This window comes from Callionymus lyra, chromosome 1 (assembly GCF_982586985.1).
Source record: "Callionymus lyra chromosome 1, fCalLyr1.hap1.1, whole genome shotgun sequence".
Lineage (NCBI taxonomy): Eukaryota > Metazoa > Chordata > Actinopteri > Syngnathiformes > Callionymidae > Callionymus > Callionymus lyra.
The window spans coordinates 15,467,364-15,483,086 of record NC_141818.1 but is presented as its reverse complement, the minus strand read 5'-3'; the positions used below and the strand labels follow the sequence as shown (position 1 = coordinate 15,483,086).

At 37.4% G+C, this 15,723-nt stretch overlaps 1 protein-coding gene across 11 annotated transcripts in view; it reads left to right on the top strand.

Moving 5' to 3' along the window:
* Positions 1–15,723, top strand: part of trpm3 (transient receptor potential cation channel, subfamily M, member 3) — a 160,939-nt gene that overhangs the window by 119,978 nt on the left and 25,238 nt on the right. For 7 of the 11 annotated variants that reach the window (XM_087794729.1, XM_087794726.1, XM_087794723.1 and 4 more), the window contains exons 10-16: positions 928–1,028; positions 1,775–1,909; positions 1,985–2,035; positions 7,419–7,559; positions 9,700–9,729; positions 11,672–11,964; positions 13,472–13,700. In XM_087794729.1, coding sequence (XP_087650855.1) covers positions 928–1,028; positions 1,775–1,909; positions 1,985–2,035; positions 7,419–7,559; positions 9,700–9,729; positions 11,672–11,964; positions 13,472–13,700 — 980 coding nt within the window. Of the gene's footprint in view, positions 1–927; positions 1,029–1,774; positions 1,910–1,984; positions 2,036–7,246; positions 7,283–7,418; positions 7,560–9,699; positions 9,730–11,671; positions 11,965–13,471; positions 13,701–15,723 lie in introns of all 11 variants that reach the window. The other 4 variants (XM_087794732.1, XM_087794733.1, XM_087794731.1 and 1 more) reach the window with 2 other exon arrangements.

The following is a 15,723-nucleotide window of genomic DNA, read 5'->3' as shown; positions in this document are numbered from 1 at the left end:
CTATTTTTAGTTCCAGTGCTACTTGAGAAAGATTCTCAGAAGCACTTCTGAGTCAAAAGGTTTGTCCAATTAAACCTGTCGGAAATCATTTTCTAAAGATACTGTTTCTCAGGTCAACAGTAGACAACAGAACAAATCCTCTGCAGACTGAAGTTAAGGCTGCAGTGGTTTAAGTTTTGTTACCTAAACTTTTTGAAGGTCAGGTCTATCTTTTATTTGAAGTTGTTAAACTGAAGAAAACTCTGACTTGTTCCATTTCCTTAAATCCTGAAGAAGGTGTAGTTGGCTTGACTTTTTGACTTTTGACTTTCTCTTACATGTATTTTTAAAGATTAATATCATTAATACATTTACTTTCTTGCTCAGCCTTTGCAAAGCTTAGCCCTTTATTGACAATTCTGTCGACACCAACAAGATCTAATATAATCCCCTCGATAGATGATTCAAACATCATCAGGAATATGAGAACCAACACTTCACGCCTCAATTATATCGGCATAAAAACCATAAAAACTCCCGAAAACAGGAAAAGGTAAATTGACCCGATTACCATCAACCTGAAAAGAAAGAAATTCCACTTGTGTCCTGATGTAAACCAAAAACCATGATATGCTAAGGAATTTATATTTATTGATTAAAAAAAAACACTGTAAAAAAAAAAAAGGTTTCCTTGTATTATTGAAGAGAACTGTATTTTTATTTTTTCTGTTTTGATCTAAAGTGTCGTCTGGGAAGATGATGCCTACATTTAACCAGTACCAAGCAAAAAAAAAAAAAAAAAAAAAAAATCCCTAAAACAATGATTTTGCACTTTTCAACGGGAATAAAAGGGAATTTTAATTTGACATTGTTACTTCAGTGTCGACTCTTCATCTATTCAAGAATGTGGTTTAAATAATCACTTTATGTTCTTATGCTCTTCTTCAGGTGCCAACGCTTCAGCTCCGGACCAGCTGAGTTTAGCTCTGGCCTGGAACAGAGTGGACATCGCCCGCAGTCAGATCTTCATCTACGGACAACAGTGGCCTGTGAGTGATGGAATAGAATGTTGTTCAATAAAGTGTCATGTGATTATATATAAGCTTGGAACAGACGTGTGGAAATTTCACATGCGGTCCTCTGACTGTATTTATGCGGCCCTAATAACGTCAGACTATTAACATTTAAAAGATCATCTATAAATGTTTCTTATGGCACACAATTGTATCCTTTGACTAATTTCAGTTATCAACCATATTTAGTTCAGTTTAGTTATTTCTTATTTCTTTTATCTGTCCTTTTATTGGGGTACATTTCTTAAATAAAATATTTTCATCTCATATTTCTAAATAAATGTATTAAAATGAAATATGACACAATTTAATGGCTTATTTAGATCGATTTTATGATGTCATGGCATAACTTCATTTCATCTTTTGCGTTTCATTTTTTTGTTGTTGCAAAAACTATTAAATATATTAAACGTTTTCAATTTCTTAAGGATCTTTAAGTAAAATTAACGGGGAAAAAATGTATAATATGAAATAAAATGACAGCTAAACCTTTCTATAACATCGCTTTTATTATTATATTTTATATAATGGTTTTCGATCATATTAAAGCTCCTTTTTTGTCCATTATTTCTTCTGGCTTAATGGCACCAACGGTCTCAGTATATAATGTGGCCCCTGAATGAATTAAACTACCCACCCCTGGTTTAGAGAGGTTGATCATGTGACATCATTTTAGACGGAGATTACAGTTGACGGTGTATTCTATGTTTTCCATGTGCCAGGTTGGCTCTCTGGAGCAGGCCATGCTGGACGCTTTAGTTCTGGACAGAGTGGACTTTGTCAAACTTCTGATCGAGAACGGAGTCAGCATGCACCGGTTCCTCACTCTGTCCAGACTGGAGGAACTCTACAACACGGTAGGAAAAAAAACGACACAAGACTCTCCAAACGCGAAGCTTTGAATGTTGAAGATTCTTCTTTAAAACCTCCAGAGACACGGACCGTCCAACACGCTGTACCACCTGGTCAGGGACGTGAAGAAGGTAAGACGACTAGCCTGTCCGTGTGTCACTCGTGGCGGTCGTATCAGAGGGAAAGTCTGCTTTAATGTCGACATTAAAGTGATTTCTCATGACGCAGACTTTACGTTGCTTTTTATTGTGCTGCGTTCCGTTTGCATCCGTTTGTTTTGATGACATTTCATAGCTGTAGATGCTGCCGACTGCAAATAGATCTTTTTCAGCTGGAGTTATGGGCTGCGGTGGCTGCGTAGAGCTGTGCACGAAAAGCCCCCCACACCCCCCCCCATTCCTCTCATCGCTCCTGTTTTCTTTACAACTTACTGTTGTTTCTCTCCGGCATTCAGGGGCATTGTAAGCAAACATTCTTTTATCCACAGAGCGGAGACGGAACCACTAAAAGTAGTATTTTGAGGTGTTCCCCTTGTATTTACACTTTCCTCCTGCATTTATATTCCTGACCAAAAAGTTCAAACTACAATATTTCAAAGCAAAGATTTATTATTTTAATGTCATGTGTTCATAGATGGATTAACTCATTGGTTAAGACTATAAAAAGGTTCCTAATTTGTAGATTCCTTGTGATGTTAGAGCTTCATAGACACTCTTATTTCTCTTGTTTGTTCAATTCTCCTAATGCTTTATTGCATTACGTCAATCCTTAATTTGGATGATATCTGGATGTTTTCACGAGTTCAGCACTCATGAGTCTTGATCGTTCTGAGATAAAGAACTTTTGTCGTCCTCTTGTATGCTCTTAAACTACTACCTTTTTTGCAATATTGAGAACAAAGAGTTTTTCTGCCGTTTTAGATTTGAGTTTGCAATGGTACGACATGAAGGACTGTACATTGCTCCATCAGGACAGGTTGTGCTCAAGACATTTTCCCGTCCACAGAGAAAGACGTAAAGGTTCTGTCATAACCTTTAATATGACAGCACTTGCTGCAAATGTCTACTGTATTTCCAATGCTGCGGTGTCATGATGGATTACAGCTCAGGTTGAGAAAATGAGCTTTTCCTGACCAAAGATGGCAAAAAAGATACAGTATGTTAATACAAGATGTTTATGTATCACAATAAAGGGACAATGATACAATGTTTTTTGATACTCGGACATATTTGTAGTATTTAAATGTCCCCTGGTGTTTCAGAATTTACAGACCACATAACGCTTGACAAAGTCTTAACTTCTTTCCTTTGTTTTGAAACCAAAATATTTCCAAACATCTTTAAGAGCTGCTGGAGTCGACTGAATCCTCTCGTCCTCAGTCATCGCTGGAATCTTGCAGGATTTCATTGTTCATTTAGCTGCTGAGGACTTAAGGATTGCTGCCATCTAGAGGCGTAAAGTGAAATTGCAGCACATAAATGAATGTTAATTGTGAATAAAAAACAAGAATTATTTTATTTAAAAATGTTCTTTTCTTTTATGATTTGAATGCCAAAATATCAAACACGCTGTCAAATTTCAAAAACAGTATCATTTAAAAATATTGTAAACACCCCTAGTTAATATGTTTAATTGATTTATCAGCACAGCTGACTGTAATTAAGGTAAATTAAATCAAGTTGTATTTTATTATTGAAAACGAACTTACTTACTTACTACTGAAAAGTTGGTTCGCAGCTCAATCCAACCCTCTTTGTTGCTAAAGTCATTTTTGTTGTGGAACTAAAATAGTTATTTGAAACATAGGTCACCATTAAACATGGACATGCATCGCCTTGTTGATTCAATGTTGAATTACTTTTACAGTTTTTACATAGATGGTGGGGGGGACGTTTGTGGCGTGGATTTGACAGCGATTGGACAGAACTGAGACTGAATGTTATCAACACATACTGTATAAAGTTGAACCAATATTGATTCACTGGTAGAACCAGTTGATCATTTTGAAAGTGGTTCCCATGTTGATCATAGCAAGAACTTTCAATTAATTCAATGCGTTATCTCAGTTTCCAGCCACAAAATCCGGAAGAGATGATGTATGATTGATGATTTTGATCAGAAAAAGGTCAAAAACTTCCGAGATGAGACACGTCAGACATATGTGTTCATCACCACCGCCTGCACGTCTTCTTAGGCATTTCTGTGTACGAGTGTGTTAAGCGTGGGGGGAAAGTCTTACGTGGAAATTCACATTCCGCCCATGCCTGCATACCAATTTATAGGGATCCCACTGCGGGGGGGGGTGATTGTGGGGTCAGCAGAACGGGCGTAAGCTCAGTGAGCTGTTCATTAATTACTGCATTAGTGATTACAGTAACGCTTCGGGCCCTGCGGGGAGTTGCAGAAGAAAAAAAGAAAAAAGCAGGTGTTGCATTTGTCTCCTCCTCCTTCTTCTTCACCTGTCGACAGAATAAATCCCGTCATCCGTATTCAACGCATCAGGCAGCGCATGGCATTCAAATATTTGTTTGGCAGAGCTGTGCTACGTAGACGCTGTCGTTGCTATTATCTGATGCTAATATGATTCCTCCCTCTGGGGACTCACAATGTTATCAGTGTTACCCTGTCGTTCTGCGCCATAGAGCTTGAAGCCATATTGTCAATTATGCTACATTTACAGTGTAATTCAGAAGCAGAAAATTGTTTGTGAGGATGTAAATCTGTGAATTTTGTTGTTTTTTTTCCCGCGGCTTACAGGTATATTTTAGTGCAATATCGATAAATGATTAAATGTATAATGATAAAATATATTCATTATATATTTTATTATTAATCCATACCATCGCCACAGCACCAGATGCTTCATCATGCCAGAGGCTACACTGTGTTTGTGTTGTGTTGTTTGTGTTTGTGTTGTGCAGATGATATTTTACCATCTTACAAAGAATAGTTTGACAAATTAAAATAATTTAATAATACCACAAAAATTACATGGAAAAGTTCAAATATGTCCTTGAGCCTTTCAGAGCAACCTTCCTTGATTTTCTGGAATTCTTCTTGATCATCATAACAAATGTCATCCCAACTTTGTGGTTGACAAAAAATAGTCAAAGTAATTTTCTAGTTTGTATTACTGAATAATACAAACGATAAAATATTTAAATATTTGACAAATTTTAATTTGTGAATGTGCCTTGGACCCCCTCGATCATAATTACAAATATCTCTGTGATTTATTTGGGGTTCAAGACTTATTGTCATTGAAGAAACACATTTTTTAGAGAAAATGCAAAAAGAAGAATATTTAATCTAAGCTTTCTTAATGTTAATTACATTGACTGAATATAATGTTGATGTTGTTTTATTGGTGACGTAACCTCTCTGTTACTAAATTAGGGTTTTTGAAGTCCCTCCACTGTTGACGCCCATCTTGAAAATGCAGTCTCAGCCAGAGATGACTCTGGAATGAAAACCCTCCCATTTATTTAAGGCCACCATGTAATGATTCATGTTCACTTGTCAGTGAAGACAACCACGCCCCTCATCATGCAAATTCAGGAACATTATTAAAGTATAATCAAAAGGTAAATGTTTAAAAAAAAAATCACAGATATGTATATAAATATTTTTTTTAAGTTATTTTAGCTGGTTGTGTATGTGACTTCAGATCTTTCTGCAACCAGCCTCAAGTGGTCAATTGATGAACTGCAGCTTGTCATTTACAAATGCAAGTTGAAAACGCTGAATCAGAAACACTGCTACCCAGTGGCAGGATGTCTGCAATGAATTGGTGATGAAATTGATAGATGGATGGAAAAATAGATGGATGGATGGATGGATTGATGGATGGATTGATGGATGGATATATGAATAAATAGATGCATGGTTGGATAGATAGATGGATGGATATAAGAATAAATATATAGATGGATACATGAATAAATAGATGGATGTTTATATGAATAAATGGATGTATATATGAATAAATGGATGGATGGATATATGGATAAAGAGATAAATTGATGGATAGATGGATAAATAGATAGATGGATACGTGAATAAATAGATGGATGGTTAGATGGATAGATGGATGGATATATGGAAATATAGATGGATGGATACATAAATAAATAGATGGATGGATATATGAATAAATAGATGGATGGATATATGAATAAATAGATGGATGGATATATGAATAAATAGATAGACGTATATATGAATAAATGGATGGATGGATGGATAGATGAATAAATAGATGGATGGATATATGAATAAATAGATAGACGTATATATGAATAAATGGATGGATGGATGGATGGATGGATGGATGGATGGATAGATGAATGGATATATGGATAAAATGATAAATTGATGGATAGTTGGATAGATGGATGGATGGATGGATAGAAGGATAGACGGATGGATGGATGGATGGATGGATGGATGGATGGATATTCTCAAACACTAACAACAAAGTTGCCTACTCTGGTTGTGGCCTTTTCAGCAACACAACCAGGATGAGTTTATGAAAAATGGACTTTTAGCTTTATATTTTGAAAACAGCAGTTCTGTGAGGGCTATGGATTTGCATGTGGAGCAATTTAATGTTTAAATAAAAGATCAGTTGACTTCATAGCCGTTTCTTTCCCTTCTTATTTTATCATCTTCACAGATCTGTTTATAAATTAGCACAGTTACTAGAAGGTTTATGGGAAGATGCTATAAAACCCCTCACGCTCTCACAGTAGGAGTCTGGCTAATGATGAGGATCCAGGGTGGGAGTCGTGGGGGTTGACTTGGTTAAATTCCTCACGTGAAAGTGCTTTTATCCTCGCTCTGCCCTTCAGTAGTAAAATCCATTTGTACGCCATGATATTGCGCCTCTCTTCTAATGAGTCATTACCGCTTCCTCAATCTTCAATTCAGGATTTCATTCGACCTCTCAGATAAGATCTTATTATATGCCTTAATGCAACTCTTTCAAAATCATACACATTCCAGCTGATGTAATTGTCTTTTGAATGATATTCCCTCTGTCAATCCTATCCAGTCCATTTTACATTATTAATCTTTTCTCTCGCAGTTTGGAGCTTTTAAGGATTTTCAGAGCCAATGTCATTCTAAGAACTAACTTGGATTTTATCTCTTATCGTTTCAACACTCGACAATGACAAAAAAAATTATACAATTAATATAAAAATGATAAATCTATACAGTTTATATTGATGAAAACCAAAATGTCTTGTCTGAGAGATTCATGTTTTTAGTCCCTCCTCACCTTGATTCCCTAAAAGATACATATATATATATTTTCACTGACATTGTGTGTTCTTTCCAAGCGAGAATATCCAGGGTTCAGTTGGATCTACTTCAAGGTGAATCAGATAATCATGTTTCCTTTTTGTTGCCAAAAAAAAAAACGTTTGTGTGAGACAGTGAGATTTGTTTTCCTTTTTTTCCCCATCTTTGCTTTGTTGTATGACTTATTGAGGGAGTTCTGTGACCTTCTAGGGAAACCTTCCGCCGGACTACCGGATCAGCCTCATAGACATCGGACTGGTCATTGAATACTTGATGGGGGGGGCGTATCGCTGTAACTACACCAGGAAAAGATTCAGGACGCTGTACCACAACCTGTTTGGACCGAAAAGGGTGAGGAATTGTTTTTGTCTTTTTTTTTCATAATCAAAAGGATGTTTGTGGAAATGGTTGCAACTGACGTCATAAGACGTGATCAAATTTAGTCATCATTAGATAACAATTTGAGAAAAGTTGATGATTTTGATCCATCTATCCATCTATCCATCTATCCATCTATCCATCTATCCATCCATCCATCCATCCATCCTTCCATCCGTCTGTCCGTTCGACCGTCCGTCCATCCATCCATCCATCCTTCTTCTTTTTTTTTTAATTAAAGAACTCTACAAAGTTAAAAACGACAATTCTAACTTCTCTGGGGCCTCATGTACAAAGAAGTTTCTATATTTTCTACTGAATACGGTCGTACACTCAAATCCAGAAAATGTGCACGTGCACACAAATACAAGGACTTTCCCTTTGTTCATCCCAATCACCAAATCACAGACTTGTCCGTCCCTTTCCATGCCCTGATAATATAAAAATGTTTAACAATAATAAAACTGTAAATCGGTAACGTAAAGCACTGAGTATTGACGAGGATGAAGATGGTCTGATTGTCTGGGCTTCAAATGAAGGTGTAGCACCCGCACATTTTTATTACATTTATAAAATAAAAGCGTTTCTTTTACAAATTACAAATGAACAAACCATCTGACTGTGTATTTATATAAGTGTGTTCTTCGAGGAGATCGCTCCGATCACGTGATCACACGAGGGAAACCGGCTTCAGCTGCTTTCATTCTGCAGCTTCACTTTGATCAAACTGACGTGATGAATAAATACAGGTCATGAGTTTGGTGAATGAAAACATATTTCTATGTTTGTGAATAATTGAATATCCACTCGTGTTACTACAAACACTTGATTGATACATATGAACTTTGATGTGGAAAAAGATGTCTGCGCGTTTATTTTGCGTACGTCCTCTTAGTACGTGAGGCCCCTGTTCTTCTTTTGTGCAACGCATTTTTCTTAAGTAAGTGAGAAAGTTTTATTTGTGAGATCACCGAAGTTTTGAGGCTGGTGCTCTTGACCTGTTGCAAGATCAGAGTCTCCTCCTCATTCAATGTCAGTTCACACGTTCATCCTGATATTGAATCTCTATTTCAACTACAAAAAAAAAAGAGGTTACCCACATAACACTCCTCAGACTCAAGGTGACATCCAACATCTACTGAACTTATTTTAAAGTTGAGTTCCAAAATCTGAACTACATTCAGTCACCTCATTGTGTCAACTCTGTAAAACAGTTGAAAAACGACACCAAATATGTTTAAATTGATGAGAGCTCAAGTTTTCTTGCTGCACACAAATAGTAAAATTGTTGCGTGTTAAGGTGAACACCAGCACTGTTTTACCAGGCGTAGATTAATAGAACTGGAATGTAGTCTGAATCTACACGTTAAACCGCAGTTAAAAAGGACACTTTGTGCGGCAGAATTTCACCGCAATGCTGCCAGCGTGATTACAACACACTGGTGCATCAGTCGACCCTGTCGGGTTAACAGTGGTGCGGCACAGACGCATCCGCGCTGCTGTCTGCAGCAAAAACCTACCAATGGCTGAGAGCTATGGACTCAGCACTCGGTGGCACAGACGCCGTCTTAACTAAATCATGTCCCGTTACAATATGAATCCAATAATCTTCCCGATGATGAATCAGTCCATGAGATGGTGTTGAAACTCATCTGAATCAGCAAAAGCAAATTGAAATAAAAGTGAGGTAAAGGCAAGAGTTGCCAAGTCCAACTTCACCTTATTCTTCTAATAAACCATTAAATACTGTCAGATTTAACAAAGTAGATTGTGAGGGATAAGACAAAACAACAGTCTGCCTCACATGCAAACAAACTTAAATAAAACATAGCACTAAAATAGACGCAGATTTAAAATACCCCACAGGAGACAAACTCTATTTTTATCTAGATGATGGCACGTAAATGCATAATTCATAGGAAGCCTGCTTTAATACAGATACATGTTCAGGCATGAACACCACAATGCACGCAAGGTTGTTACCTACAGATCAGTAATTATGAGTCAGATGTACTTTACTTCTTCCACGCTATGATTGTATGTCAACAAAACATGCTGAGGTACAATTTAAATCAAATACATATAACAGTGTTTGTAAATATTTTCATTTCAGCCTAAAGCCTTGAAGCTTCTTGGAATGGAGGTAAGTTTCAAATATTTATTTTACTTGATGAATTTTATAAAAACATGAGCTCATTGTTTTATAAATTTGCAAATTTGCAAATTCATCATTTAAATCTCTTTAATAATGCAACTTATAAATGTTTTAAATCACACTTTTGCTCCTTAAGTCTCTGGTAAGACTTTAGTCGTTATTACTAAAGTCTGGGATCCAGTTAGAAGCCGTTCAATTATTCAACGAGCCGACTAAACCAGATCCATACTATGGATTCCAAAGTTTTCTAGTCGTCAGCGAAAAGAATCTCTGGAGTTGGATTCGTTGTTTCTTTCTCATGTTTTTTTAATTGGACATAGACTTTTCGTAGATTAGAAATGTTTGTAAACTGTATTATTTGACTAAATAATGTAAAATAAAACATTTTTTAAATGAATTAAAACCATTTATAGTTTACACAAACCTTTTATAAGAAGATCTCAAGATTTAAATGAAAGTGTTGATAGTAATTATTAAATACTTGAGACATTTTTCCTGTGCGTCAATTTAGTTTTGTGTTAAACTGCATGAATATTACAACACTTTATATACTTAAATTCTGAATCAGATACTTCCTGACTGGCGTTGGGTTAGTTACTTTAAAATAGTAATTTAACTAGTTAATTTCGCTTCTTACTATTTAAGTTACTTTCAAAGTAACTAGTTACTAGAGAAAGTACCTTACTAATAGAGGTACATTTTAAACTGTACGGGCTATTTTAAGTTTGTATGCTGTGATTAATGAAATCACATAAAATTTTAGAAAAATAAAAAACTAGACGCTAGACAAAACTGTGCGCTTTGCCCCTTGTTGAAAAAACTATGAAAGCTACAAAAGAGTAAAATCCGACGTTGATCATTTGAAATTTTATCTACATTTCAAAGTTTGAAAAGTGTAGTCTAGTGAGAAAAATAATAGCAGTGCGAGTCCCATCCAGCTGGGTGTGAAAGGTCCAAAAAACGGAAGGAGGATGAATAATAATAAGAGTCCCAGGGAATACAAATATTGGGCGGTGCTCTGCACAACAGCCTATTAATAAACAAAAACAGATAAAACAAAAAAGAAATTAGGGGTGCACAGTTCATACTTTTTGTGGCCAGTACAGATTTGCCAGTTTCAACACGAGATTATTGACCAATTTATTTTTCACCATGAAACTTAAACACACAAAAGTCACTTTTTCTTAATCTCCCTATTGATCACAAGAATCTATTAAATCAAAAATAATGACATTATGGTAGATGACGGTGAAATAATCAAACAATGTAAACATTTATGTCTTATCCACTGACAGAGAGAAAGTATGTGTTTTTGGTGTATTACCTTTTTATTTAAGTGATACAGTGTTTGGTTCTATTGTTTCACGTTTAGTTTAAAAATGTCATATATGTTCTTTAATGCACCACAGCAATCCCATTGCCACTGAATTCATCATTGATACAAAGAGGTGCAAATAAAGTTTATTCCAGTCTTTACCTCATCCACACTTTCATTGTTAATTCATTTAAAACAAGTAATAACATAAACATATTATCTATTCCTCATTATAAATGAAAATAAATATCCTTTTTTTAAAGAATAAAAACATCACCCTACACGGGTCTCGAGCCATTAACTTTCAACGCTAGACTCTTCACCTAGTAGATGTGAATTAAAGAGTAATCAACCTGTTAAAATCCTAGTAAAGATTAGCGCATTATGGTTTTTGACAAAGTTGTCATTACCGCAAAAGTTAACATAGTTATTGTAGTATCTTATTATTAACTCCCAACACTGCTCCTGATACAACTTTTGACATTTGACTCCTGCTCGTTTTCACTGTGGTCCTCTTCCTTAAAAAGTTTGACCCACCAAGGTCACGAACTTCAGTGGATATTTCATCATGTTCACGAGTTTTCTTCTATTCTGAAATTTTTGGATTCCAACCAGGATGACATGCCGATCCGCAGAGGTCGCCAGAAAACGAAGCGAAAACGAGAGGAGGAGGTCGACATCGATCTGGACGACCCGGAAATCAACCACTTCCCTTTCCCATTCCACGAGCTGATGGTCTGGGCCGTGCTCATGAAGCGCCAGAAGATGGCGCTCTTCTTCTGGCAGCACGGCGAAGAGGCCATGGCCAAGGCTTTGGTGGCTTGTAAACTCTGCAAGGCGATGGCGCACGAGGCGTCGGAGAACGACATGGTGGACGACATCTCTCAGGAGCTCAACCACAACTCCAGGTGGATAACACACACGCACACTCACCCACCTAGACACACACCTGCCTCACACACACACTCTCAAAGATAGATGCAAATATATGTAGGGAGTCTAGACTGAGAATTTCCCTGCAAGACAAACATATTCTTTCTTTGAAACGACCCATTTGCGAGAGCTCCAGGCTCTTCTGGGATTAAGTGGCATGAAGACAACAGTAGAAGGTCATCTATGCATCATGGTTATCACGAAAAAAAATAATAGTTTGGATGGTAATTATCATGAGATAAAACAGCTGGCCGTGTAAATAACTGTTAATGAGGACAAATATTTGCTGCTACACGTTAAATCGACGTTTTAGAAGTGCTGTGCCAACAGATTTTAGCTTTTATTTTTATCATTTATTACCGGAATATATCATATACATTTTTGCAGTTAACTCCTCTCTGATTGAATTGCAAAGCTTTGTTTTATTTACCCATAGACAGAGTTGTTTCAGAAACACATTAATGATTCCATCCTGATAGAGTATCACACATAAAATGGACTACTTTGATTTCCTAATTCAATTTTCCAACTGAATTAACGTCGGCAGACATCTATCAATCCACAGCATTTGTCTAAAGAATAAAAAATAAATAGGGTTGTTTGTGTAAAACTAACATAATGTTGAAGTTGGTGCTGTGAGTACATAGAGGAATGTTGTGTAATTGTTAGGTGTTTCCCATAAATCCACTCGTAATCTCACACGTCTCCTCTTCAATTCTTCATTTACTACATCCTTCCTTTTCTTATTTCACATGGCTTCTTCATCTCCAACCTCTTTTTCAACTTTCTTTATGTTTTATTGCTTTTCACTCTCCCTGCAACTCACCCCGTTCCAACCCTGCCTGCACTCTCCTCTTCATCTCCCTTGATCTCTCTCCATGACCCCAGATTCTTCCATCTGTATTCACTCCTTCTACTCCCTTTGTCTTCCCCCTCTCTCTCATTCATACCTTCATGCCTTCTGTCTCGCTTCTAAGTTCAGTGAGAAACAAAACGATGTATTTCTCTGCGGTTCAGAGATAACGGAGGTAGAAACCGGGCCAGAAAGTCTCTGGAAAAAAGACGTAAATATTTCAAACAACTCTGGTCTGTGGTTGATTGGAGTGACTGAAATCATCAAGTTCTGATGAGTCCATTACCGTAATGAAGAGGCACAGACGATGCCGACCAAGAAGAAAAATTGACACATAAACTGCTTCAATTTCTCGTCATCACAAGTTCCACGTAGAAGTTGAGCGAAAGGAAGTGCTGCGCGTCTTCATCTTCCTGTCAGCGCTAATTACAGAGACGTGTTCCCGACTACCTTTTATGTAAATAAAAGTGTTTGGATTCTGCTCATTAAAAATGAAATCAGTAAGCCTGTGATTATCTGTACCAGCGTTCAATCACTGTGACATATAATAAAAAATAAAAAATTCCACTTCTGTCTCCCCGTCACCGTGTGTGTGTGTGTGTGTTGGTGTGTCGCGTATCATTTCCTAGAGAGTTTGCCCAGCTGGCTGTGGAGCTTCTGGACCAGTCGTATAAACAGGACGAGCAGATGGCCATGAAGCTGTTGACGTACGAGCTGAAGAACTGGAGCAACGCCACCTGCCTGCAGCTGGCTGTGGCCGCCAAGCATCGAGACTTCATCGCTCACACCTGCAGTCAGATGCTCTTGACGGACATGTGGATGGGACGTCTGCGGATGCGCAAGAACTCGGGTCTGAAGGTAACACAGACACGCACGTCACAACTTGATGGATGGAAGTTTCACCGAGTGCAGGTGTGACGAGAGCTCGTTTGTGTTTAATGTAGTTCTCAGCACGTTATTAGACAAATACACGTACATAAAAGATGCTAGTTTGTTAAGTAAGTAATAGTTATTTAAGCGCCTTTCTAGACCAGGGTCACAAAGTGCTTGAACAATCAAAAACAATACACATTTGAAAATACCTACAAATTTAAAAGCTCAAAAGGTCAAGACATAAGATAAACACAGGAGTCCCAGGATATGAGGAAGAAGGTAATCTCCATAAAACGCAGATAGAGATGATGGTCGTTCCAAAGCTTAGGAGCAACAGCCTGGAAGGATTTCTTTCCTCTGGTCCGGAAGTGTGTTCAGGAACCATCAGTAGATTCTGATCCACAGACCTCAGAGCCCGAGCTGGGGTGTAAGGCTGGATAAGATCACTGATGTAAGGAGGAGCCTGACCATGAATAGATCTGAAAGTAAGAACCCACATTTTAAAATTGATCCTGAAAGAAACTGGCAGCCAGTGAAGAGTTTTAAGGATCGGGGAAATGCGAGTTCTTCTACTAGAGCGGGTCACTGCAGGCGAGACAGCTCCTTCTCGTTTAGACACACTACAATCTACAATAGTCTAAACAAGAAGACACAAACGCATGGATTATAATCTCCAGATCGTGTTGTGACATCATTTTCCTAGATTTAGAGATTTTTCACAGTTGAAGGAAACAGTTTCTGGTCAGATTGAACACACGTTGTTTTCACTGGATCCTACACGATTGATGGAACCTAATGAACTTAAATTTGTACGTTTTTTCCTTGAGTAATGACGGTATGTCGACCAGAGGCAAAATGGTCTTCAGCAGAGCTCCTAGTATAGCCTGTGACTGACTAGACTGTGGCATACGTCTGACTAAACTTCCATCTTTACCAAAGAGCTCGAGCCTTCAGTCGTGATCAATTAAACATTAATGGTCTTGAAGAAGAGAAATGATCAGAGAAAAAGTTCTGCATCATTCTGTAGCATTTGAGGATTTAATGACTGAGATTTCCAGGGTAGCTGAGGAAGATCGTTTGCAGGAAAAAATGCATGTCCTTTTGTTGGACGATTCAAACTCTTTCCGGTTTGTTCAGAATCCGTTTCTTAAAGGAAATACATACACATCCTTAAAAATGGTTGCCTTTTCTTTAAGGGCAACTTATGTGTTGATTTAGGTGTCTCTTAAAGGGATCCTGAGTTGGGTTATAACATCATCCCTTTACGGAATATATTCTTTTACAATTTGCGTTGATTTTCACCAAAAACTTGGGTTCCCCAAGATGGGGTGAGATTGCACCATCCCACTTCAAAAAACATTTGTTAACAGGCTAAAGACGATCAGCTTCACCTTCCCTCTTCATAGTTTATATAGACTTTATTTATGCATGTCACCATCCTACATCTGACGCCATTTGTAAAACATTCTTAAAAGTTCCAGTCCCAGCTTTCTTGCACTTCTTCTGCATTCTCATGTCACTATCCTACTTCCAACACCATTTGTTAACAGGCTAAAGATGATCAGCTTCACCTTGCCTCTTCAGAGTTTATATAGACTTTATTAATGCATGTCACCATCCTACTTCCAACACCATTTGTTAACAGGCTAAAGATGATCAGCTTCACCTTGCCTCTTCAGAGTTTATATAGACTTTATTAATGCATGTCACCATCCTACTTCTGACACCATTTGTTAACAGGCTAAGGGATGATCAGCTTCACCTTGCCTCTTCAGAGTTTATATAGACTTTATTAATGCATGTCACCATCCTACTTCTGACACCATTTGTTAACAGGCTAAGGGATGATCAGCTTCACCTTGCCTCTTCAGAGTTTATATAGACTTTATTAATGCATGTCACCATCCTCCTCCCAACACCATTTGTTAACAGGCTAAAGATGATCAGCTTCACCTTGCCTCTTCAGAGTTTATATAGACTTTATTAATGCATGTCACCATCCTACTCC